Genomic DNA, 27,590 nt, shown 5'->3' with positions numbered 1-27,590 from the left:
CGTTCATATAATAGACCACTAGATTCGGTACGAATTTCAGCATTCTGATACATGTTTCGTAACTAAAATTTCACGTAGAACACGATGCAAACAACGAAAATTACCAAAATCAACTCCTTACAAGATATTCAATGATTCTTGATGCGTGAATTCAAACCACCCGCTCATGGAAACTCAATGCTCTACGTGATTCACATCGCGCGCTGAACGTTTATCATGACAGTCTCTGCGATATAAAAATCTGGCAGCCTCAATATTGACGCTTTGGCTCAGTTACAGCAAATTGCTTATAGTTTGAACAACACATGATGGGAAATGAACATTACTCGATTGAGAAGCTTGTTGAAACCGTTGTGGTGCGCGATTTGACTCACGTAGACCTTTGAGTTTCTTGTCAGCGGGCAGTTCAAATTCTCGTGACCAGTGTAAAATAAAAACGTTAATATCTTCGTTAGGAGTTGGTTTCAGTCATTTTGTTGTGCGAATCGTGTTCTGCGTGAAATTTTGGTTAAGAAACATGTATCAGAATGCTTAAATTCGTACCTTGTCTGGTGGTCCGTTTACAAAATCGCCTCCGTATGAGAATGATGGGTGGTGCACTTTCCAGGGTAAGCATCCGAGCTTCGACGAGTTCACGAAGATACATAACAAAAACTACGCTTCGGAGGGGGAGAAGGCGATGAGATTGGACGTGTACCAGTCCAACTTGAAGAGAATCGATGGGCTTAACGCAAAAAAGTTGCACGGAGTCGATTATGGTGCCACCCGCTTCACTGATCAAACACGTAAGTTTTACATAATAAAACAAGAAAGCAAATCCAACATGAATATGTTGAAAAAACGTGGCAAGTAACTGAAATGTTGGACACATACACTGAGAAAAAACTATGGTTATAATTACCATATTAGTGGTGTTCAATATGCACTCTTAACTAGTAGTGGCCAAAACCAATTATAGTGATATTTTTACTTTTTTGTGTTTATTTGCCATCAAATAACGTTATTACAGAAGTAAAAATTTACAACAAAAGAAAATAGAAATATCACTAGAGAAAAAATAAATATAAATACAAAATGGTTAATCAATTATTGGGTATCTACCGGAATCACCGTTAGGCATCCCTGGTAAAAATTGGCGATAGGAGCTGCGTTTCAAAATACCATAGGAGTTCTTATAGCCGACTGAAGAGGGCGATAAAAAATCATATGACTGGCTGTAGAAATTGGAAAAAATTACGGCCGAGCTACACGAAGCGATAAAAAATTATGCAGCCGGGCTATAGTTCCTATCGCCGGGCTTTACACTTTATCGCCTGGCTGTTGCTTTTTCGCCATCGGCTGTAAAAGGCTACAAGAAATTGTGTAGAAATTCTTGTGCTTTGTAAATCCTTAAGTTTGTACAGAATCACCTTAATATTCACAAAACGGTCATTATATTTTCCTTTACTACATATTTTTTTTCATAAAATAAAATGAGAATAATCCATACAGAGTGTGCAAACATTTCAAAGTCATCAGTTGAAAAACGCTGACTCCGCCAGATTAAATATTAGAGCCTAACTCAAAGCGGAGCGGCGACGCACGCCTACAAACCTAACAGGGATACTTCACGCATTGCGCAATGCGTGAAGTATCCCTGTTAGGTTTGTAGGCGCCAATGCGCCGCGTCGTACCGCGGCGCTTGAAGCAACTATTTCACACCAGAGGTATTGCACAGCATCATACGAGATTGAAGGCGCTCCAACATATTAAAGAGTACAGAGCTTTCCTCGCAAATTTAATCAAGATACTTCGGCCCAAAAAGAGAGCGGTAGAGTCCAAAAACTCACTAAGTCCTAGCATCCGTGATTAGTAACGTTTAGCTTACACTTTATCGCCAGGCTGTAGCTTAATCGCCATCGGCTATAAAAGGCTATAAGAAATTGTGTTGCCAGTTATAGAAGCTATTGGAAATCTTACAGCCGGCTGTAGGTCTATGGTATTTTGGAACACAGATTCTACTGCCAATTTTTACCAGGGATGAAATCAGCAGCAGTGATATTTTTACTGGATCAATCGTAATTTTACGAGTGCGCGATAGTAAAATTACCATTTAATGATAAAGATATCTCTATTATTGGTTATGGCAACTACGAATCAAGAGTTCATATTGAATACCACTAATATAGTAATTATAACCATAATTTTTTCTCAATGTACTATTTTTCAGTAGCAGAAGCGCCATAATTGCGTTTAGGCACTCGTGTTGTCACACTTCTCAAACTTGCCTAATTTTTTACGTAAACTTATCGAACGAAATCACCTGAAAATTTTACATAATGCATATTTCGCCATCAAGATTAATGCCTGAAGTTTTCATGAAAGTATGTGCGAAAAATGTGATGAAAAAATTAAAATAACTCTGAGCCCGTAACACACAGTATCCCAAGTAGCATGCAGATATCCCGATGAGTTGCAATTTGATTGGAGAACGTGTCGCGATTTAACCGACGTCGATGTATTGCAATATTATCGGATGAAAAATTGCGATTTCATCGCATAAATTTGCTATAAAATCGCGATTTTATCGACGGCGATTTATCGCAATATTATCGAACAAAAAATCTTGATAAATTCAGATGGTTCGATTCTATCAAACGAAAATTTATAGAGATAAAATTGCGACATTATCGAGGATAATTGCGCAGATGGTCACTTTCCGACCATATTATCGCAAGTGCCACGCGACGTTTAAAAATTCCCGCCGCCATTTTATTTTTTTACAGAGAAATTTTTGGTTGAATCTGTTTGAAAATTGCACTGTTTATCGGCAACCCAAAGAAAATTCAGTGAAGTTTTCGGACAGCTTCGTTGAAAAATTTATCTGTAAAAAAATAAAATGGCGGCGGAAATTTTGAAACGTCACGTGGCGATTTTGATACTTTGACCGGAAGGTTACGAAATATTGATGATCCTACCAATTTCATCGCCAAAAAATCGTAAAAAAATCACAACTTGATTTAAATATATGGCGATTATTTCGTTGAAAAGTGCTACTAAAGCGAAGCAAGAATGTTGCGTGTGACTTCTTGGCTGGAGGGCGGAGATATGTTGTTTCTAAAACAAACCAGAGAAAGCAATCATTTATTATGAAGTTTAGTTCCTTTGGCCGTGTATTACGAGGGTCGTCCAGAGAGTAAGTTTACCCGTTCAATATCTCCTAAACTAAGAAAGGTAGGAAAAAATCTGTAAAAAGCGTTAAAAAGTCATTACTTTGGGCTCTCTAACGCGCTATATATTTTTAAATTTGGCTCGATAATTTCTAGAAAAGTGGGTTTTTCTGAACCCACCTCCTCTCTGCACGGGTCCAAAATTTTAGGGAGCTTTGTGGGTACAGAAAAACCCTCTTTGCTAGAGTTTTATCAAGCCAAATGTAAAAATCTCTAGCGCATAAGAAAGCCCAGAGTAGTGGCTTTTTAACGCTTTTCGCAGATTTTCTCTACCTATCTTAGTTAAGGAGATATTGAACAGGTAAACTTACTTTCTGGACAACCCTCTTACTTACCTCATTCTTTTTATTTCTGCCCCATTCAGAGGATGAATTCATGCGCAGTCATACAGGTTTGAGGATAGACCCGAAATATAAAGCAAAAAACAGCCTTTTGGGGTTAAATTTGGCTCTTAACAGCAAGAAATCTACGACGAAGAAAAGGACGAAGAAGGGAAATGCGGCGAGTCAGAATCTTCAAGAAATCTCGGACGGCTACTTTGACTGGCGAGAAATCAGTGTCGCCTACCCCTCCATTGATGATCAGGTCGTAAATACTCCTCATGACCGTGTACTTGTCGAAGGCAAATAAGTAGTCCAATCAGGCATTTTGTCAAATGCCTAGAAGAATAGTCAAATATTCTTACTTAGATTGAAATTTTGATTTTTTACCCTAATGTCAGACAAAATAATTCGTTGCCCGCATGTAAGAAAGAATTCTCTGTAAAAATATGCAGCATAAAACAGTATTTTAAACGATTTTATGATCCTGAATTCATATTTATCGTGAAATTTTCAGCATGTCGTAAAACATAGAATTTTTTAAATTTTACATTTAAATGTACCAAAGGCAAGAATAAAGGAGAGTTCGTGGATTTGGAGAGTTATTTTTCCCATAATATTGAAAATCTGTGAACTTCTCGCCATAATTTTACAGAATTTCGTGAACTGGCAAAATATGCCTTACCGGCCTTGGCATTTAATAAAATGCCTGATTTGACTAATTGGATTGCATTTTGGAAAAAGGAACCACTAGCATTGCAATGATGCTAAGATTGTGCAACTTTATCTTTTGCAATAAAGTTGCGGAGATCGTGAAAAACTATGAAATTTAGATGGCAATTTTTGTCTTAAATTTACAGTTTTTAGCGAGTATGATATCAACTATTAATGGATAATCGGGTTTTTCCTCCAAGACAAAAGAAGTTGCACAATCTTAGCAACATTGCAATGCTAGTGGTTCCTTTTTGCAAAATGCAATCCAATTGTCTTCGACATATATAATAACACGAGAGGGAGCGTTCAGGAATTACGTAACGCTCTAGGGGATAGGGATGTGGGTTTATGCCTGCGAAACGCTGCATTACGCGGAAGGTCAGAGCCAACTTTTCGTGACCCTCTATTGGTGGAAAACACGAAAACTCTTAAGAAAGTTCGCGCGTAAAATACTTGTATCATTCTCACCCTCTCTACCGTATTTCGCCGCTTCCCTCACGAAAGAACGTAACTCCCTTTCAATGTTGCCAAATTTCTCCTCGTAAATTTCATTTTTACCAGGATAATCTCAATTATTTCTAACTGGAAATGCTCCCGATTTTTCTCTGACCTCATGCAAAAATCAGAGAGGTTTTGGACGAAAATTGCATGGATGTATTCTTGTAAAAAATGAATTCTTAAATTGGACTAAATTTTGCAATTTGGACCTATAAATTCGGGCTCATCTGAAAAAACACGTAAGTGCATAGGGAAACTAATGGCACATACGTTGTTTTAAAACTGGACTAATTTATAGGTCCAAATTGCAAATTGTAGTCCAATTCAATCTTACAACCTTGAAATGCAGTTACGACCCTTGTTTCGGAAACGACAATTTGTTACACTATCGCTAAAAATACTCGTATACTTCAAATTTTATCAAGGTTTATTTTCAACCATTTTCCACAATTTTTGTGATCCATGGGGGCGGGAGTCTGACAAGCGTTACGTATTTATTAAAAGGGGTCCGAGGTTGCATTATGAAGCGTTACAAGGGTTGAGGAGGGTTCAAAAGTCCGAAAGGGTGCGTTACGTAATTCATGAAAGCTCCTAAAGTGGTAAATGTACACCAGCAATTTTGAGAACATCGTACCTGCGCACTGTAATCCTGGATAAATATATCTTTCTTCAAAACCTCAGGCTGGGTTTGATTTATTAGCACCACTGAATAGAGCAGAGATTGGACCACTAGACAAGGTAAGAATTTAAACGATCTGATACATGTTTCTTAACCAGAATTTCACGTAAAAAACGATTCACACAACGAAAATTACTGAAACCAACTCCTAACGAAGATATTAACATTTTTATTTCACATTGGTTACGAGGAATTTGAATTGCCCGCTCACAAGAAACTCAAAGCTCTACGTGAGTCAAATCGCCCACTACAACGGTTTCAGCAAGCTTCTCAATCGAGCAATGTTCATGTCCCACCATGTGTTGTTCAAACTAGTAGCAATTTGCTATAACTGAGCCAAAGCGTCAAGATTGAGGTTGCCAGATTTTTATATCGCAGAGACTGTCATGATAACGTTTAGCGCGCGATGTGAATCACGTAGAGCATTGAGTTTTCATGAGCGGGTGGTTTGAATTCACACATCAAGAATCATTAAATATCTTCGTAAGGAGTTAATTTCGGTAATTTTCGTTGTGTGCATCGTGTTTTACGTAAAATTTTGGTTAAGAAACATGTATCAGAATGCTGAAATTCGTACCTTATCTAGTGGTCCATTCTGGAAATTTTAGCGCAAGTTTGACCGCGGAAACTCAAAAATTCAGGGCGCTATGACGTCCTAAAGTTTTAAGACAAAACTCTCGAGTTTTAAGTTATTTTTTTCAGTGAATCGAGGTAGAGGATTCTGACATCAACGCCGAAAAAGAGCAGCTAGCGTCCTCTGTGGTGCTGAAAAAAATAGTTTTTTAGCGAATAAACTAACGAACAAACTATAATTAAATTAACGCTTGAAGGAAAAACTTCTTCGATTTTTCTTCTCTAATAACAGAATATTCCGTAGAAATTATGTCAAGGAATGAAGGTTGCTGGTTTAGTGGTTTATCTTCAAAATTGGACGTATTTCTGCCAAACGGAACTAGGTGCATTAAGACATGAGCCCTGAGACCCATAAGAGTATATTCATAACAGGGCTCACGTCATAATGCACATAGTTCTGTTAGGCAGATATACGTCCGAGATCCGCGGTTTTGCATTTCAGCCGTCAATATGAGGACCTGCTAACTACGCGGTCACTAAAAGAGTAGGCGGTATTCGCTTATATGTTAAAGTTCCTTCATTTCTGGGCGATACCACATCGATGACATGGGGCTCAAGTATGTTCTTTTTCTCTCTCCCCATTCGCATAGACAGTGAGCGTCCCTTCCCCTCTTCCCAATTTCACCGTTTTTGAAGCTTCCCAATTTAATACATACTATCAATGCAATTTTGTGGAGATCACTCGGTTGAAAACGACTGAGTCATGACGCGAGAAGTTTGCGTATCTCTTAAACCTCTTTTAGACAGGATGAAAAATATGACTACGTTTAAATAACCTTTCTTTTTAATTACTTTCACATAGTTCTCACCAATATTTGGTGAGTACTGGATCAAAGTCATTCTTTTCAATTGCTGACTCCAAGCATGAAGGTGTGAGCGGTTTAACTGATTTTTGCACCAAAAGAGAACGTATAAAGGTACATTTAAATTCGCGTATATTTTGACCCCGCGCTCTCATAGCAGTATTCAAAGCCACGTTTTCAGAGTTTTAAACCTCAAACCATCGACTTCGTCGATGCTTAAAAATTCGTCACCTTCCGGCCAAAATATCACAAACGTTATGCGACGTCTAAAAATTGCCGCCGCCATTTTATTTTTTTACGGAAAAATTGTTCAAGGAAGCTCTGTGAAAATGTCACTAAATTTTCTTGTGCTGCTGATAAAAATCAGTGAAATTTTCAAACAGATTCAACCAATAATTCCTCTAAAAAAAAAAAAAAAAAAAAAAAATGGCGGCGTAAAGTTTGAAACGTCGCATGGCGCTTGTGATACTTGTGACGAATCAAGGGCGGTGGGCCGTAAAATGCCTCGCTGAACACTGCCGTGCTAAGGAAGGGCGCAGTATGAGCCATCAGGCGTTGTCAAATTTCCTTCGACAAATTACGAATTTCTAGCATTTTTTTTAAACATTTCTCCTCCGATTTTTCAAAGGATTTCGTTCGTAATTTGATCTAAGAAGTCTGAAAATTTCAAGAGAAAATATTCATAACTCTCTTCAAAAATAAATATTTTCTTAGAGGAAATTTGGCAACATTCGAATGTTCATACGGTGTTCTTCCTTGGCACGGCAGCACAGTAGTAGCAGTATCTCAGTTTTGAGTTTTTTTGCACACCTTCTCCCGGAACCTGAGGTAAATGTTCTGCACTGAATTTTCTTATCCATGAGTTTACACTCATTTTGAGATATGTCTTCATACCTGTTTTAGAAAAAATGTGGTGTTTGCTGGGCTTTTGCTTCTGCTGGGGCTCTTCAGGTTCTCGCATCCTACAACGCGGATGAGGAGATCAAACTTTCCAAACAACGTAAGTATGACAATCCACAGAAACTTGGCTGCAGTGGCGATTCCAGCATCAAGTTGGCAACACTCTCAATACTCAATATAAATCCATTGAATATATCGATTCTAAACGAGACAGGATGCCTCATTTCGATTCGATCGTTTAACATGAATTTAAATGGAGAAAACCCGGTGTTGCCGACTTGCAAGAATCGCCTCTGCATGGTTGTATCTCATGATAGAATTTGAACCATTAAACCGTGAACCGTTTGGACGGTACCTAAACACTTTACCCAATACCTAGTTTAGCCAACAAAGAGCCTCCCAAAATAAGGGCTGACATTCCTTTTCAGTATTCGATTCGACCATCAAACCAGGATTTAAGTGGGAGCTTATAATAACAGAAAACTCAGGAAAAACTTTCAAGATGAGTATAGGAACCGTTTTCGAGTTATGGGAGGGGGGGGGGCAAAGGGGTCGAACTCCGGCCTTATTTTTCGCTATTTTCTTGTTGAATTGATGTGTCTACGGGGTTGTTATCGTTATTTACATATTTTATACACATCGGCTCTTAAGTATTTTTACACGCAAAATCGTTTCCAGGGGGGTGGCCACCGGCTTTGGCTTCGTAGGGGCCAGGGGGGCGACCCCCGGCTTTGCCTCCCTAGTTGTCAGAGGGCGGCCCCCGTGCCCCGGCTTTGGCTGTAATTTGTACCCCGTTGCCTGAAGTCAATGAGTCGCCTTCGAATGGCCGGGTATGCAAAATGACTGCCGTGACGCACGAATAGTGGTATGAGAATTTAGCATTAAGTTTACGGATTGATTTGAAGGCGCCCTTGTGTATCCATTGTGAGTGGACTTGTACAATGATGTTGACCAAAAAGTTCATAATTTTGGGTTTTAAATCGAGCCGCATATTCGAAAAATGCCGAGGAAAATTTTTTTGAAAAATTAATAAGATTGTTTTCGGTCATTTCAAAGAAGAGAGCGCAGGCGGCTGGATCACATTGTGTATTTTAAGTACCTTGGTTTGGTCATCGTATTTTGAAGCGAAACTGAAAGTTTCGCCGTATACAAGATCGCAACTTACTCAAAAGCGGTTGTGAATTTGAAAAGCTCGCACGGATAAAATGAGCTTTCTTTGATTAACTCTGAATAATCAAAATTGAAGAAAAGGTATTTTGTCCACTGGTTCATTAGGAAAGCGTAAAGCATGGATGGATGGGGCATCGATAACCGACTAAATCTTATCTGATAAGGAGTTTTAAGTGTGAAACCCTTTTTTCAGTCATTAAATGATCCAAATCCAGCAACAAGTTGAAAACACTAATTGCAAAAATGCGTATCTCCTTATGGAGTGTCGATTCTTAGTGCCAAAAACGCGAATCTCGGCATTTCTTCCTTATTTTCTAACAGTTGGAGAAATTATTGAAACTGCTGATGGAGTTTGAAAAAACATCTTATTCTTGCTATCCTCAAGAATCATTACCCTTCTACCGACAATAAAGAGGAATGATGATAGTTTTTTTACTCAACTCAACCCAACTGGAAATTCGACCCAACCTGAAATCCGACCCATCCCAAAATTTCAATTCACTGGAACCGTAATCCATCCGTATATGACGTGACCGGAAATTAACCCAACTGGAAACTGTTTCCACCCGGTAACGTGTCCCTGTCGAAAATTTGACTCGACTGAAAATTTGATTCGATCGGAAACCTGACCGACCGGAAACCACAATCAACGGGATTTGTTATCCACCCGAAATTTTACTTGACCGGAAGTCGAAAATCTTAATTTCTACTCGCCGGGAAATGTGCCCCAATCGAAAACTTGACTCAACTGGAAATCGACCAGACCGGAAATGTGTTCCAGCCCAAAATTTGGTTGCTCTCGCATGGAGAATAACCAATTTCAATACCAATATATTATTGAGTTTCCTAAAAAAATTCGATATAAGCGATTGATATAACGTTAACGTTAAAAATCGATTCTACAAGAAAAAATACGTAGGTGTCGGTGTTCTACAGTCATATCAGGTGCATTTAGTCATCCATGAATCAAAAATGAAGAATCTTAAAAAATCGATATAACCTATCGATATATCGACTCGTCAACATTAAAACTCGATTTTGCGTGTAAAAATACGTAGAAAACGGTGTGTATAACATGTGTAAACAACGATAACAACCCCGTAGACACATCAATTCAACAAGAAAATAGCGAAAAATAAGGCCGGAGTTTGACCCCTTTGCCCCCCCCCCCTCCCCCATAACTCGAAAACGGTTCCTATACTCATCTTGAAATTTTTTTCTGAGTTTTCTGTTATTATAAGCTTCCACTTAAACCTTGCTTCGATGGTCGAGTCGAATACCGAAAAACGGGCGAAATTTTGGGAGGCTCTTTAATCCAAGTTAAACATTGGCTGTGTTGCTCAACTAGCCCTCAAAGCACCACTACAAATAAGACAAAGAAGTCAACACAACATAGAAATAGAACGAAGAAAGGGCTCGCTTTGATGACGGCGCGGAGATACAACTATTCGTGCTGGGTGGATGTCCGTTCTGTATCTGAGAAATTGAAGGCGCGATGCGTTAACTCGCAACGCTCCGCTCTATGCTGTCAGTGATATGTCACTAACATTTGGGAGAGAGGGAAAAAAGCAAGGCCCGATTACATATCTCTCCTATCTTCGGCTACTTTGCTGACGAGCCCTTACAGCACCACTACACATAAGAAAAACGGAACCAACACCATATGGAATCGGGGCAAGGGACAGAACACGTGTTGATGACGGCGCAGGGATACAACTATACATGCTTGATGGATGTCCGTGTTGTATCTGCAAAATTGAAGGCGCTAGGGTGTGAGGCGTGAGCTCGCGATGCTCCGCTCTTGGCTGCCAATGAACTGCCGCTCTGGTTCGGAAGACATACTAAAAAACAAGGTCAGATTACGTCTCTCTTGGCTTCGGCTGTGTTGCTCACGTAGCCTTTGAGGCTTCACTACAAATAAAACAAATGGAAACGAACACATAATGGGAATAGAGCAACGAAAAGGAAGCGCGTTGACGACGGCGCAGGGATACAACTATTCGTGCCGGATGGATGTCCGTGTTGTATCTGTCAAATTGAAGGCGCGATGGCGCGAGGTGTGAGCTTGCGATGCTCTATTCTATGCTGCCAAAGAATTGTCGCTTTGATTGGGGAGAAAAGTTTTTTAAAAAAAAATAGACCCGAAAGCATCTTTCCTACTTTCGGTAGTGTTGATAATGTGTTTGATTATTTCTTCTTTTTCTCCACTTTGATGTCTTATTCTTTTTTTTTAAGATGTGTTTGTGACCTACATCTGAAGTTCGGATGTACTGGCCCATAAAAACCGCGGGGCGCGTGTTGTCAGCGAACCCTGGGTCAGTTTGACCCAGCTTGGGCAACTAAGGGTTACATTTCATTTTTTGGCGAAATCTCAGCACCTGAATCATTGCTTGTAATTGGACTAAGTGAACTATTAGCTCAATAAAAATCGCACAAAAATCTATTGGAGACTAAGTGAACTATTAGCTCAATAAAAATCGCACAAAAATCTATTGGAGACTAAGTGAACTATTAGCTCAATAAAAATCGCACAAAAATCTATCGGAGAAACTTTATAAACGCACTATAAAAACTATGGACGAAAAAAAATTGGGGAAAGTGTCTGGTCACCATTTGGACCGCCCCAAGTAGAAAGGAACCAAGTCACATCGGCTACTGTCAAATTTAACTGGGCAATTTTATTTTTCACGTGAAAACGGTTGTGCGGATTTTTGTGCAAATTTCAGTAAATTTCCTGCACAGCACGAAGCGAATTCCTTAAAGTTTTCAAAGGAATCCGCACGAACGTTCATCGTTAAAGATCAAATTACCCAGTTAAATTTGGCAATGACTGATGTGTCTTAGTTTCTTTCTGCTAACTGCTGTCTATTTACTATAGGTTTGTCTTCACTTACAAACTAGAAGCTTTTATAAGGCTAATCGATGCCTTTTTTGGCTCTCTCATTGGAAGGCCAGCTGGCCTAATATATTCATCCTTTATATAATCAGGGAGATGTTGACCCAAATATTGATGTATATTTTCTCTGTTCGCCCAAATTAATGATGGTATTTTCTTTTTTCAATAAAATTAATTTACATTCCACGTTCTTAAAGCAATATTTTCTCCAAAATTCAGCAAAAAATAACAATTTATACCTACGCAAAAAGTAAATAGATAAATAAATAAATAAATAAAGCAATGACATGAAAGTAGTATAGGTGGTACACATCTAACATTTCAGTTACATCTATTTGAATGAAAAAAATGGCAACTTAGGAAGCACATAGGTCACTTATGATGCGTATTCGGGCATATGCGTAGAGTAGAAATATCATACTTTACGCCGAAAAAACGAAACTGAAAGTTAAATGCGTTAACTTCCTAAAACCATACATAATCCAACGAAAATAAATAATTGGTAAATAACAGCTTTCTTGTATGCAAAGAAAAAAAATTAAAAATGTTAAAAAAGAGATGTCGACACAAAATTACATAGCCCCTTCAATTCTGAAGATACTACAAACGAACTGTACCTTAACATTTTCATATCCCAGAAGCAAAAGTTCCCATGACGAATATTGCTATCGCTAGCGATTGCAAAAACCAACTTGTTTTTTTTTATTTTTAAACCATTTTTAAAAATTATTTTTAAAAATGGTTCCTCGACCCAATCCTAAAACTACCTCCAAACAGTTGAAGACGATGGGTGGCTGCTGCCTAACTAGGTATACAAAGGAATGCATTTTAACCAGGAGAATCTTGGGCATTTCCAACTGAAAATTTCGCTGATTTTTCCTTCGAGCTCACGTACAAAGCAGAAAAAATTGTATAGGACGAAAATTGCACAGGTGCATTTTTGAAAACATGATGGACTGTTTGAGTCAATTTGGCAACCTTGGAATGGAGAACGTCCGGGAGACGTGGATCAGTGGCGTGGCGTACTTTGCGATATATCGATTGATGTGCGATTTAATAATAATAATAATAATAATTTACTGTTTCTTTTGATTTAAAACAAAAGATTACCAAGTCAAAGTAAAAATTGTTATAAATCTAATATACATAATTTACTCTAAACCTATGAAACAGGATCGATAAACAGGGTGTTCGCGACGAACACCTTGATAATGGATTCTTTACAACAGCCTCAAATGGGGAAATATCAAAAATCGACCATTCACGCCTCGCCACTGAGACGATATCTAAAACGGGAGATGCACAGGATGTGCTGATTACGGGACGAGACTTATATTTGCGACTACGTGACTAGAATGCGCGCGTCAATTTATGAGTTTGATAACCAAAGTAAATGAGTCATATGTTAAGCTATAGCACATAATTCGCCTCCTGGACGATAATATTTGACTTCTTCGTTGGTCTCACCGTAAACCGTTGAAATCCATCGATTTGAAATTTCGACTTCGCCTCAGGACTTGAATTGATGCATCAATCGGTGCCAGAAACTTCATCCTTCACCAGCATTTTTGCCTCGTCATTTCTTTCAGTTTTTGTGTTTTGTCAATTCAAGTCTACTATTTTTGCAATTGGCTGTGTTTTAGTGTTTCGTTTTTTCGAAGTAATTTCATTAAAAAAAAAAAAAAAAAAAAAAAAAAAAAAAAAAAAAAAATCCGAACTCTGATTGGCTCCTGCTTTCACCGATTAGAGTACCTATAGCGAGAGTATGGACAGATCGCTTCATGTAGGGCTTAGGGCCCAAAAGTGCAGCCACCCTTCTAACCAACTTCGAACGCACAAAATTTTACTGTCAGTCTGCAGATTCCAATTCTAAAGAAGATGGCGAAGAATGTACATAAACGAGCGTTCTTCCGCAAAAATGAGTAAATTTATGCAAAAACTAAGTCAAATACTTGCTTTATAAACGATGGTTCGTAACAATTGTACTAGTAAATCGCTCTGGATAGTTGAAATTTATAGGTTGGCTGCATTTCTGGGCCCTAACTTTATTCGCGGAGGAATCGGTGAAGGCCAGATGGATTTTCGGAGTTTCACATCTGTCTATACTCTCTCCCTACAGATATTCTATCACCGATCATCGGCATTTCTCATAGAGTACATAGAGTCGTAATGTAAGTGGGAGAGCTGGCGCCACTTTTAAGCATTTTCCATGTCCCGAATTCCGAGACTCCTGTGTGACGCCGGGTCACTTTTTCGATACATAATCGATTGTTTGCGATACACGGGTACCCGGCCATCCGATGACAACAACAACAACAACAACAAAGGGGATAGGAATTACCACGTATTCCACACCGCCATTTTGGATCGAAAATGTATCGAAAAAGCGACCCGAACTCGGCGCACACCGGGCTCGGAATTCGTCGAGCAGAACATGGCGCCAGCTCTCCCACCTACATTACGACTCTATGTACTCTATGGCATCTCTCTGCACTGATCAATTCGTTTGATGAATGATATTTGATCGCGAAAATTCGCTTTATGATCATTTGCCTTCCTTTTTGTTTTAACAGAGTTGATTGACTGCACGGCGCGCATGTCTCTGGACCCAGGCAAGGACATGTGTCGCGGGGAGGACATACCGCCGTCTCTGGAACTGATGAAGAGCCGGGGGTTGGTGGCGGAGGCGGACTACCCCTTCACGAGCGGGGCCGGAAACAGCACCGGCGCTTGCCGCTCCCAGCTCTACAACCCCATCGCCAAAATCACCGGCTACTCCGAAGTCTCCAGCAGAGCCAAAATGGAGGCCGCTCTTCCCGACAGCCCGGTCATCTCTTGTCTCCGCATCCTACCCGAGTTCCAGGTCCGCCGGCTCATTCTTGAAATTCATAGACAAATCCATAGACAAATCCATAGACGAATCTATAGACGAATCCATAGACGAATCCATAGACGAATCCATAGACGAATCCATAGACGAATCCATAGACGAATCCATAGACGAATCCATAGACGAATCCATAGACGAATCCATAGACGAATCCATAGACGAATCCATAGACAAATTAATAGACAAATCCATAGACAAATCCATTGACAAATCCATAGACGAATCCATTGACAAATCCATAGACGAATCCATAGACGAATCCATAGACAAATCCATAGACAAATCCATAGACAAATCCATAGATAAATCCATAGACAAAGAATACATAAGAAGTGTGGAGCGATCCTATCCCAACTCAAGTAGCAGTGATCGCGATAAATAGCGGTTTTCTCGGTTGGTTCCAAGGTTGGTTCCAAGCATCTTCCCAGGACTCTGGACGCAATTCAAATGTTCAGAAAAGTTCCTCTGGAACAATTACTTCAGCTGACTTTTCTCTTGATTGGATTTTTTACTTTCTGCGACCCATTCTCTAATCAAGCTTAGTGTAGGATGGGGGAAGGGGAAGAGGAAAAAATCCTTCTGCTTCACGGATTTTAAAAAGATGCCGCGTTCAGTGAGTGAAGCTGAAGAATGAAATAAAAATGTGAATTTACAAAAATAAATTTTTCAAAAATTGCAGATTTTTAGATAGAATTTAGTCCTGTAGAAATAATTATAGTGAGCGTGGATGATTAACATACAAATTGCTGAATATCCAAAAAAAAAAAATTCGTTTAGCCAGATCCGAATGAAATGACAAAAAGAGTATCATCAGAGGTCGTTATTAGCTTTTAATAGAGGAAAGCCCGAAAGCAGATCAACCAAAGTACTACATGATAAATAGATATGATAGTTGGATTATGATGTCTATCAATCCGGTTTTAATTTTTAGATGTGTGTTATATTGCAGATATTATTGCCAGCAGAATTAATCGAAACATTTCGACGGTCCCAAGTAGCAGTGATCGCGATAAATAGCGATTTTATCGGTTGGTTATCGCGATTATATCGGTGGCAATATGGACCGCGTTAAACAGAAAGGAACCAAGCCACATCAGCTATCGCCAAATTTAATTGGGCAATTTAATGTTTTACATGAAAACGGTTGTGCGGATTTTCATGCAAATTTAAGTGAAAATTTTCCATGGTACGAAGCTAATTCCTTATTTTCAAAGGAATCTGAACAAACGTTCTCCCGTAAAAAATCTAATTGCCCAGTTAAACTTGGCGATAGCTGATGTGGCTTGGTTCCTTTCTGTTAAACTCGGTCCATTTATCGAGATATTATCGCATTAAAAATTGCGGTATACAGGGTCATTCAAAAGTCACGCACCACTGGTCATAGCTCAAGTTCTAAATATGATATAAATTTGCGGTTTAAGACGTTTTTTCTCTTATTGAGGGGGAAATTTTTTTAGGTACTCTCCAGATTTTTATCCCCTTGGGGGGCGGGGGCAACTCAAAAATTTCAAATAGCCACCCCTCTCATGGCCAGTGGTGCGTGACTTTTGACTAACACTGTTAGCGATTAAATCGCTGCAGATCGCAATTTTTGGTTCGATAATATTGTGATCAACTTTCGTCGATAAAATCGAGACTAAATCGCCATTTATCGCGATTTTTTTTTCGAAAATATCGCGATAAATTGCATAAAGATAAAATCGCAATAAGATCGAGGATAATCGCTCAGATATTGATGATCCGGGCGATTTTACCGCCGATAAAATCGCATGGCTATTTTTCCGTTTAGAATTGCTACTTCCGAGTAGCATTTTTCAACGGAAAATCGGTATGGATTGCAATTTTATCAGCGATAAAATCGCCATAGGATCATCAACACCTGATCGATTATCCTCGATCTTATCGCGATTTTATCTCCATGCAATTTATCGCGATATTTTCGAAATAAAAATGACGATAAAGGGCGATTTAATCTCGATTGTATCAATGAAAATTGATCACGATTTCATCGAACCAAAAATTGCGATGTTCAGCGATTTAATCGCCAAATATCCCCATTTTCAATGATATAGTATCTCGATATGTTGCCTTCGATATAATCGCGATAACCAACCGATACGGTGCTAGGTCATTTTTCCTAATTTTTTTTTTCCTACATCAGGTTTTCCTAATACTTTTTTCCTACTCGTTTTTTGTCCCATTACAGTAAGTCCTACGAGTGAGATGTCCCACTGGTTTTTTTCCTAAGGATGTTAATCCTAATAATCCAATAATAATTGAAACGTAAACATGAGTAGAGTAGAGGGAAATGTTGCAGAAAGAGTAAAGTTTTCTCAGCGAGCCGAATATAAATAAGGAGGAGGATGAAGCTCCACTACTTACGGGTATGCGGCCACAACTTTAACTTGTAAGGTACCTATGTTGTTTTTTTACTTTCTCGCTCCCCCAGTTTTAAAATTGAATTTAGGACAAATGCCCCTAGGAAAAAAGCTAGTAGGATATCTCACTCGTAGGACTAATTGTGATGGGACAAAAAACGAGTAGGAAAAAAGTATTAGGAAAAATTGCAGTAGGAAAAAATGTCTTAGGAAAAATGACTTGCCACCAACCGATACAATCGCTATTTATCGCGATCACTGCTACTTGGGTATTGGTTGAAATGGGTGGGTCTTTTAAACTAAGGGAGAAAATGATGCAATAATAATTGAATCGGGACGTGCGAAAACAGCTGATGTACATTTCTCTATTTTTCAGTTTTTTTGAGTTCATAATACTTTTAAAGAGTTGATGCAACCATAAAAGTGTCAAAAGGGCTCATTTTGGTATTAAGGAAACCCTAAGACCAGTTTTGAAGCAACTTAAGTCGTTGCAACCAACTTCGAAAAGTATTATGAACTTGAAAAAACTGAAGAGTGGAAAACTAGACATCCTTTTTGTCTTCTTTGCCGATCGTCTTGTCTACCAATGTCAACGATCAGCTCACAGGAGGCGAATTTTTGGCAACGAAAATCATGCGATTTTCTGAATTTAAAGCAAAAGGAACCATAGCCATTCTGACATGAGCGCTGAGATCCATAAGAATACACACATGACAGGACACATATTCTAATGGATATAGTTCCTTTTGACTTAAGGGCCGTTCAAGTATTTCGTAATAATGCACTTTTTCCGATTTTTGACCCCCCCTACTCCTTGTAACGAGCCCGTAAGACAGCCCTAATCCCCCTTTTTGAATTACGTAACGCTGGTCTGCAGGCCGATTATTGAAACTTATAGACAAAGCTATAGACAAAGACGACAAAAGGGATTTGGAAGGATCCTATTGGTGGAAGCGGATGGTGGCAATGGACATAGGAGGTAGGTAATGGACTAACTAACGGCAACCCACCAAAGACTCGACAGTTAGTATACATCATTTTCTTCCTTAGTCTATAAGAACCAACCATGTCAACCAATAGGATCGCTCTATACTTCCTATGTCTTCTTTGTCTATCGCTTTGTCTATCAATTTCAATAATCGGCCCGCTGACCCCCGTCCTCCCCCATTTTCAAAAAATCAAGGAAACGCTGATAAAACAGCTTGAAAAATGTCGTGTTTTTTTTGGGAGATATTTCGCTAAAATACGAAGGGGAGAGATCAACAAAAGTGTGGAAAAAGATGACTAGATATGTTTATCCATAATTTTACCGTTTTGAGCTTAAGCTCGCCATGCACACTAAAAGTTTAGAGAATTTATGACTCGTGGGGTCGGAATGATTTGCTCTTCTTACCTGTGCCAAAAAAAAGAAGGAAAAATAATTTATTTTGTCCTCTTTTATAGTTCTACAAAGGGGGCATTTTCAATTCTACGCAATGCATCGTAAGAGGACCTGCTGACATGGATCATGCTGTCGTGCTTATTGGAATGACGCCTGGTATGTACCTTATGAGTGTTTTTCTTTTTTTTCCATTTGGGAGCGAATTTTTCACAGAATATGCATCATGGTGATTCGTCAAGCAAAGTGACGTGGTCGAATTGGCATGCGATATATCGCATCGATTGGGTCAAAAATCTCGGCAGATTTTGAATTTTTAGTAAAAAAAAAAAAAAAAAACAGAAAAAAAGGACGATAGCCCCTGCGAATAAGCTTAAAGAATCATTCTAACCCAAAAATCGGCAAATTTCAGAGAAATAAAAGCAGAATAGTATTAGGGGGAAAAAACCTCGCATTCGATACAGAAATCAATACCTGAATCGAATGCGATGTTTTTTCCTAACACTCTTCTGCTTTTATTTCTCTGAAATTTGCCGATTTTTGGGTTTAGAATGATTCTTCAAGCTTATGTGCAGGGGCTATCGTCCTTTCTTTGCTAAAAATTCAAATTGCCGAGATTTTTGACCTAATCGATATGATACATCGCAACCCAGTTTAACCACGTCACGCGAGCTTCACAAATTACCTTCAGACTAGTTTTCCTTGAAATCAAATAATATCTCATTTTTTCAAAAACTGCACTTATGCGCCTTGTCTCCCAAGCCCCTTATGTGCAGTGAATGTAAAATAAAAGCAAAGTCAGTAGTCCTACGAATAAGCTTGGAGACGGAGGGGTCACAAGCAGATTGCGGTAGAGCTAGATTGTGCATATATTTCTTCGCTTCTTCAATTTTTAAGTTATCACTTGTAACGGAAATGATCATCCAAATCCTTGGATGAAGAGTAAAATTAAAGTCGAGGAATATTTTGCAAAAGATAAACAAAAATTCTATTTCAACAAGCTTTCGTTAAATTTTGAGTGAGTCTTCGAAAAGTTTATTACCTTCATAAATGACATTAAGGTGATTTTAGGGTTCCATTAAGGGATAATTCAAGATTAGAGATAGTGCCACCAGTTACCACTAAGAATTTCACTTAATTTCCTTCGACGATACTGAAGCAATATTGTTCAAATTACAAAAAGTAGATCCACAAGATAAAGATTATTTTTTGCTTGATTTTTTGAGCCAAAAAATTGGCATTTAGAATTACAAGCGTAGAGAAAGTACGGCTGAAACTTTCAGCTCATTGTCAGCGGCGCGCGGCAGCGCGGCGGCCGAGCGCCCAACCGAATCCCTCATGTTCTGTCTCTCTCTCTCTCTCTCCCTCCCTCCCCCTCTCTCTCCCCCCTCTCTCTCTCCCCCTCTCTCTCCCATCGCTGCAATGGCAATTACTTTCCGCCGTTACGACTGTAATTTTGGGAATTTTAAGAAGATTTTTTTACTGGGTGTTCTTCAAGTATGTTGCTACGTCTCCTGGATCCCCAATCTTGAGTAAGTATTGCGGTTTTTATTATTTTGGCAAATATATACGGATATTCTGAGCAGCACGACGACGTGGTGGCCAAATCGCGAGGTTCAAAGCCTGGATTAACCTAAAGATGCGATTTTGAAGTTGAAGGAAAATTTTCACAAATAATGTCTGACAAAAGAATTAAGTTGCGCCCAAATGTAACTTAGATGCTGCAGACTCTCAGATGTGGCATTTTAATCTAAATCAGATTAAAACATTATTTGACAAAATCCTGGTGATGTATTTGTGCGAGTTCAAAAGTAGAATTCAACCTCCAAGCACCTGACAAGTAACAATGCAGTCCTTCAAAAATACGTCAATGACGTCTCGGTGATTTTTTTAAATTTCAGATACCTACATTTTTCGGAACAGTTGGGGCGCTGAGTGGGGAGACAAGGTATGCAATCTGTAGTAATAAATCTACTATATCTAAGATATCGTGCTGAGGTTTTAACCAAAAATTGCGGATCGAATTCCTTTATTACTTATAACCTATCATTTTTTGAATATCACCGTTATTTAATCCTACTGAACCTCCAAAAAATGTTGAACTGATTGTGACAAAGAAAAATCTTGAGATAGATAAGAGATAGTATAGTAAAATCAACGGAATTAATTTTACTAAAGTAGATAGAATAAAAAATCTCACTCATTCAAGTTTTCCACAAATTAAAATAAACCAAAAATGAAATGGAAATCTATACTAATAAAGCAGACTTCACGTTGATTGACTCACTCACTGACTGACTCACTCACTCACGTATCAGCGGATCTCGTGAACGGGAGGCCGTGTGACCCTGAGATTCCGCACTGGGATCCCTCTCTACCCCGAGGCGCCGGATAAGGGAGGATTTCGCGATCCGCCCGCCGGTTCGCGGGATATCGCGGTCCGCGTGTGTCGATTTTCCCGTAAGGACAACGGGTGCGAGAGAGAGTGCGAGCGAGATGGAGCGATTTCCGCGGCTCGCGCTGGAAGACAGCTGATAAATTTTACGTACGTTCTTCTGGTACGCGCAACGGGTGCGAGGAAGATGGAAGGAGTTCGGCGTCCAACGAGTGCGAGGAGGATGGAACGAGTTCGGCGTCGCGCTGTTGGAAACGCCGCGCCATGATTTTTGCGAGCTCCGACTCGTGCATCCGTTGCCGGGCTACTCTCTCAGGGATGTGAAAATCTGGAAAATCTGTCTATGCATCGGCATAGAATAAAGAGACTGACGTAGTCTCTTCATTCTATGACATTGGCTCGCGATTTTCGCGATTGGTTCGCGCATTGGTTCGAGTTTTCTTCCGTTTTTTGCAAGATTAGTGAAAAATTTGCTCCGCGGAACCTTTCGTTTCGTTTTTTTTTTTTTTTTTTTTTTTTTTTTTTTTTTTTTTTGAAAAAATTTACCTGCTCAAGTTCGAAAGTAAAAAAATTGTTGTGATTTAGTCTTCACGTCGCCTGGGGTTACTTTTTGTTACTTTTATCTTCTGTTTTGAAATGATTAAGGCAAATTCTCGGGAAATTTTGAGAGAATCTGTTGCTTGGCTTCAAAAATAAAATAAATAAATCAAAATGGAACATAAAGACGGTGTGCAACGCTTCAATCGGAGGAGAAGCGGGGGTTTCGCGCGCATTTCATCAATATTTGACTCCGATCGTGGAGGGCGCTCTTGATACAACTATTTCACCACGGAAGATGTCCAAATTGCCGCTTGCTAGATTGAAGGCGTTCTATACTGTGATGACGGCTCGGTCACACTGCGCAGTGCGCCTGCAGACGCGGTGCTGACAGCGGAGCAAAACTAGAACATCGCTTCGACATTCTTCACCTGCTTTCTGTTTCTATCATAGTTTAACCAAAACACATGAGTCTTACTTGCAAAATTTTAAATCATCGCTAATGCTCTTTTTTTTTTTTTTTTTTTTATTTCAAAACATTAAATCTTATATAGGGAAACCGATGGTTACATCCCATATGGTTCTCGTGAAATTAAGATTGGATTCTTCCAATTCGTCACTTTTAGCAAGCAGAATTGAAGCGAGCAACTATTTGAACTCCGGAGTGGGTATGTGGTATCATACAAAATTGAAGGAAAATCATACGTTTTCGCCCATCTCAAGTAACAGATGTTTATGAGTTTCATGCGCACATTTACGTAATCTTAATTGAGTCAGAGATTCGCGTGTGTGCCACGATATTGATGTGAATAACGCGCAATTGTAATGATCTTAAAAATTCGCTAGGAACACGACGTATTTGCCGTGATACCGTGGTGATTATCGTGTAATTTCTAATTTGTTTTACAAAATCCCAGGAAAAATCAAGTTTTCTCCGCGATGTAGATGACAAACCCGCCATTGCTGTGAATTAAACGAAACCGCTGGTTAAATCCCGTAATTATTTCGCGGCTGAAACTCACCAGCTAACTTCAATTAAACATTGAACTGACAAAAGTAACAAATCTTTATGAAAATAACCAACTTTTGATTGGGAATTTTTGATTATTATAATTATCATGTGAGCTTATTGCAGAACAGACCAAAATAGCAGCATACCACTAATATCAACTTTTTAATCAAACCAGTGCGTCTCGCCAATTTTGAAATAGTAGATAATAATTCAGAAACACAATTAGTAACTGATCACTAATCACAGTGATTGCTGATGGTGGGGTTTTCCTGTGCGTAGCACGGGTTTCCTGCTAGTATACCTATATTGGCTAATGATTCTAAGATTAGAATAAACCTATATAAATAACGTAGATTCAATGTATAAAATAAAATGAGAGCAGCAAACAGCTGATACTCGTATACACTATACTATGGCCCGAGAGCTCCAAATTGTGGACAAAAATCCGATTTTGGAAAGGGCGAAAATCTAGAAACCGAGCACGCAGCCCTTATCTGGGTTTCAGGACATTTTGTCAACGATTTTTTGTCTGCGCACCTTTTTTGTCCAGTAGTTTACGCCCACACGTAAAATAAGCAACAGTAACTTGGTCCAAGCGTTATATTTTAGTTGGTATGTAAAATTATATTAACACTATGGAAATGAGAAATTGAGAGAGAAGGAAATGTTGTTATGGTTGCTCATTTTCTAAATTAAATGTTATTACTTTTTCCTTTTGAATCATCTTTTTAAATTCTCATTGGTGAACACTTGGTTTTATTTCGATCCTTAAAATTTTCGATGTACAATATACTTTATATATGTATAGGTACTTTTTTTATTTTCTTTATTTTTTCTTTACGAATTTATTACTTCATTTTGAAAATATTTATATTTTTAAAACGTGACAAGTATTCTTAGATCCTTTCCCAAGCGACATTAGTCTCAATGAGCCGCAGTTGCGCCGACAGAAACTGAAAAATTGAATCAAAGAGGGGAAAAAACCAAGAAGCACGCAATTTTTGGTTTTAACCCATTTGTACATCGATCTTTTAGAGTCAAATACGTCAAAATTTGACCGTTTGGTTGCGCGTACTCCTCGCTGCAGCACAATAAAAGCACAAAATGTAATAGAAAAAATTAGAGTGCTTTAGAAATCATTAAATTTGACACGGAACCACCAATATTTAAAAAGCACACATTATATTATTATTCTCCTTTGATAAATTGATATATATTTTTTCCCATCAATTTAAATGAGAATAATCAATGCAGAGTGTGCAAACATTTCAAAATCATGAGTTGAAAAACACTGACTATCGAGTATAAACATTAAAGCCTAACAGAGCGGAGCGGCGTGCTGCCAGCGCGAGAGGCTCACTGGCGCCTACAAACCTAAGTGGATACTTCACGCATTGCACAATGCTTGAAGTATCCACTTAGGTTTGTAGGCGCCAGTGAGCCTCTCGCGCTGGCCGCCCACCCGCCGTGCGGCGGCGCCTGAAGCAACTATTTCACAACAGAGGTGTTGCACAGTATTATACGAAAATGAACGTATTAAGAATGACAGGCATCCTTTAAAAGTACAGATCTTTCCTCGCAAAATAAATCAAGATACCTATCGTACACCGGAAAAATCTAAGAGCCTTTAGCTGAGGCAAATATAGAGGTTTATCTGGTTCAGGTATAACGAGGTGGGAATTTCTTGAAAGATAATTAAGTCCTGTTACACCACAGAGGTGTAGAGAGTTTTAGTGAATTTTGTCTCATGGAATTGCCGCTCCCCCATTTTTACCGAAACTCTCAACTATAAGTTATTCTCCGTTGGACCAAACAGACAAAACAAAAAAAAAAGCAAACCCTATTCTTCCAGGACATTATACATTCTCATCCAAAAACGTCGTGAGCAATTGTCGTTTGTATTTACATGTGGGCCAATTAACTTTGGGTCTCAACTGGCACATGGACCAAAAATCCCGTGCCGAAAAACCGCGTGGACGTAAATTACTGGAAAAAACAGGTGCGCGGACAAGAAATCGTTGACGAAATGTCCTACAACCCTTATCTGCATACTTGGTGATAAATGATCTATAGAATTTTATATAAGTGTTTTCAAGGTCAGATATAAGGTAATAAACTTCACTTACTCTGAGGTAAATAAACAAATGTGAGAATGGAGATGTTGCATGTGTGAGGACTTTTCGATTTGGCTGTTGATTCTAATGTAAAAGTTCGCGAGAAACACGATGGTGCTACTGGTTTTCTCTGAAATCATCTTCCAAGCTCAACAGTTCCCAAGTTGAGGCCAAAATGGAGGGAATATCCCACGCCATCCTGAGAGTCCACTTCTACATCAAAACAAACTCTCTATGCAAAGATAGGGAGCAAATACATTAGCAGTGATGCACGTGTTTTCAGTTTTAGAGTCCCCAAATTAAGTGGCAGCCCTGTCAATGTATTTGCTCCCTATCTTTGCATGGAGAGTTTGTTTTGATGTAGAGGCGGACTCTCAGGATAACGTGGGACATCCCCTCCATTTAGGCCTCAACTTGAGAGCTTTTTTTGAGCTTGGGAGTTAATTTCAAAGAAAAACCAGTAGCCACATCGTGTTTCTCGCGAATTTATACATGAGAATCAACAGTCAAATCGCAAATTCCTCACACATGCAACATCTCCATTCGCGGTGCACGCTATTAAATATTGCCTTGTGTTGTTATGTTAAAAGTCGGCATAGGTCCTCGATCAAGTATGGAACAAATATCGCACATCTAGCACTTTTTGATAAATTTTAGAAAAAATACTTTTGTGGCCGTTGCGAAACTCTAATGTTTTGTCTGAAAATGAGCCAAAAATGATCTTGATCAATCCTGCGGATTAATTCAGATTTTTGCTAAAATGTAGGTCATTCAAAATTGCTGTTGGCCACAATTTGCCGTTCTCAGATCATCATAGTGCGCTATTTGGACCGAAAGGTTCTCATTCGTTTACTTGGATAAGCTCCACTTCCTTGCGTGTTTTGGTTTGCAGGGTCATTTTTATATGGCAAAAGGGATATGCGGCACAGACTATCATTCGTTTGCCATCACAATGTAAATGCAACAGTGACGCATGAATCAGCTGAGTGATCTCATTTTGAATCCTTGTCTCACAGATGGAAGAATGGAGCTTTTCAGCCTGAAATTTGAAAATTCGTATAGGACTGATCTTATCACCAATCTATTTGCATTATCTATCCTTACTTTTGATTCTTTGTTTGTTTGCGCATGTGTTTGTTTGTTAGTTTGTTCAAAATATTGTTATAGAATGTTTAAACATGAGTTAGTTTGTTCAAAATATTGTTATAGAATGTTTAAACATGAGACTATCATGAATGAGACTCAAAAATCTGTTGAACAATATACATACATGCTGTACTTTTCAATCATTCTGGGAACTTTCCAATTTGACTACAGCAAAATGGATTATATTGAACCTGAGTAATTTTACGGAATGTTGATAATTCATGGCCAAGTTCTCAGTTAAAGCGTACCGGAAAAATAGTCGCTTGGATCTAGAGTTTGCTAAGCTAGATATTAGCTTGAATCAAAAGGAAATCCGCTTAAATAAAGAGGCTTGCCTCTTCAAGGAAAAATCCGATTGATTCAACGGAATTTCTTCTTGTCAATGATATTAAGAGCCTGGAATCTATATCCAAGCCACTTTTTTTCCAGCGAGGAACTTATTTAAAGTCGAAAAATACAAATTTCTCTCGCCCTAAATTCTTTTATAAAATCAAAATACGATGTGTTGTAAACCATTTCACGGAGATTCACTTGAGATCCGCCTTCAATTTCACCGGATAGGCCAAAAACCAACCGGATAGCGCGAATAGTTACCTATCCGGTAAAATTGAAGGCGAACCTAAAGTGAATCTCTGTGAAATGGTTTACACATCGTCTTTTGGCTCTATAAAAGATTTTAGGTGAGAGAAATGTGTATTTTTCGAATTTACACATCCGAAAAACAGATTTATCTCGCTCTATAATGCTTGATACAACGGGCAGGTAACGCTGTGATTATAAATCTAGTGATATAGACATGAGGCCCTCTTTGGGTTCACCTTCAATTTTGCTGCATAGGCAATAGGAAGCACTAATAGTTATCCTTACGAACACGAAATACATTCATTAACTCGCTCCGTATCCAGTGGCTAGACGTAATTGATCGATTATCGATATTTCCCCATTTGAAGCTATGGTAAAGAATCGTTATTAAGGTGTTCGTTGCCAACACCCTGTTAATCGATTCTTCTCCATTGGTGTAAATGGCAGATCAATCGATACATCGCAAAGCACGCCACGCAACTGTCCGAATCCTCGACTGATCGGGGCTGCAAGCTTTTTGTTCCCACGGCTATTTTTGAGAGAATTTCAATTCTATTAATTTATTTGTAATTCAGCAACAATACTGCCGTGCTAAGAAAAAACGCCGCATGAGTCATCGGGTGTTGCCAGATTCCCCTCGACCAATCACGAATTTTCAGGTAAATTTGTGCATATTTCTTCTCCGAATTTGTAAAGGCTTTCGTCCGCAAATTGATCCAAAAAGTCTGAAAATTTCGAGGAAAAATATTCAGAGCAATTTTCAAAATTTGATATTTCCACAGAAGACATTCGGCAACATTTGAATACTCATACGGATTTTTCCTCAGCATGACAGAATATCCCTCACCAATGGTGGCCAGACTCTTTGCCTAATTTCGTTTGGTCCAAAGTTTTTGTGGTCCACTTTCAAGTTTGCCCGATATTTTTTTTGTGCAATGCTATTTGAACCAATAGTTTACTTAGTACTTGGTTATTGATTAAAATGAGTTTACTTCGTCCAGTTACAAGCAACGACACAGGCACTGAGATTTCGCCAAATGACGAAATTTAACCCTTAGATCCCCAAGTCGGGTCAAACTTACCCAAGGATCGCCGACAATACGTGCCCCGCAGGTTTTATGGGGCCGGTGCATCCGAATTTATTTATTATTTTTACGTACATAAAAGCCCTATTATTGGAGCTACGGCACAAGTCAAAAAACACTAGGAATTACAATACACAATAATTAAAAATATAAATTACAATTGAAAATGTTACATTAAGTGGTGGTTGGTAGAATGTTATTCAACAGCTCAAGTCAGAAATTCGTTTAAATCATAAAATGCCTTGGTTAAG

General features: G+C 38.8%; 1 protein-coding gene across 1 annotated transcript; it reads left to right on the top strand.

Annotated features, from left to right (window-relative positions):
* Positions 1–664: 664 nt before the first annotated feature.
* LOC109040390 (procathepsin L-like) lies at positions 665–25,862 on the top strand. The gene is made up of 7 exons (XM_072304315.1): positions 665–785; positions 3,574–3,794; positions 7,760–7,856; positions 14,396–14,685; positions 18,534–18,627; positions 20,370–20,416; positions 25,419–25,862. The coding sequence occupies exons 1-7, from the start codon at positions 680–682 to the stop codon at positions 25,482–25,484; spliced, it is 921 nt and encodes a 306-aa protein (XP_072160416.1). The 5' UTR covers positions 665–679; the 3' UTR covers positions 25,485–25,862.
* The last annotated feature ends 1,728 nt before the right edge of the window (positions 25,863–27,590 follow it).

Source organism: Bemisia tabaci, chromosome 9 (genome assembly GCF_918797505.1).
Source record: "Bemisia tabaci chromosome 9, PGI_BMITA_v3".
NCBI lineage: Eukaryota > Metazoa > Arthropoda > Insecta > Hemiptera > Aleyrodidae > Bemisia > Bemisia tabaci.
Note: the sequence above shows the minus strand (reverse complement) of the source record. Positions and strands in the feature narration are given on the sequence as shown.

Coding starts and splice junctions, on each gene's coding strand:
- LOC109040390 (XM_072304315.1), top strand. CDS start 680: ATGAGATTGGACGTGTACCAGTCCAACTTGAAGAGAATCGATGGGCTT. Junction 18,628..20,369: donor GCTTATTGGAATGACGCCTG/GTATGTACCTTA, acceptor TTTAAATTTCAG/ATACCTACATTTTTCGGAAC. Junction 20,417..25,418: donor GCGCTGAGTGGGGAGACAAG/GTATGCAATCTG, acceptor TTTGGTTTGCAG/GGTCATTTTTATATGGCAAA.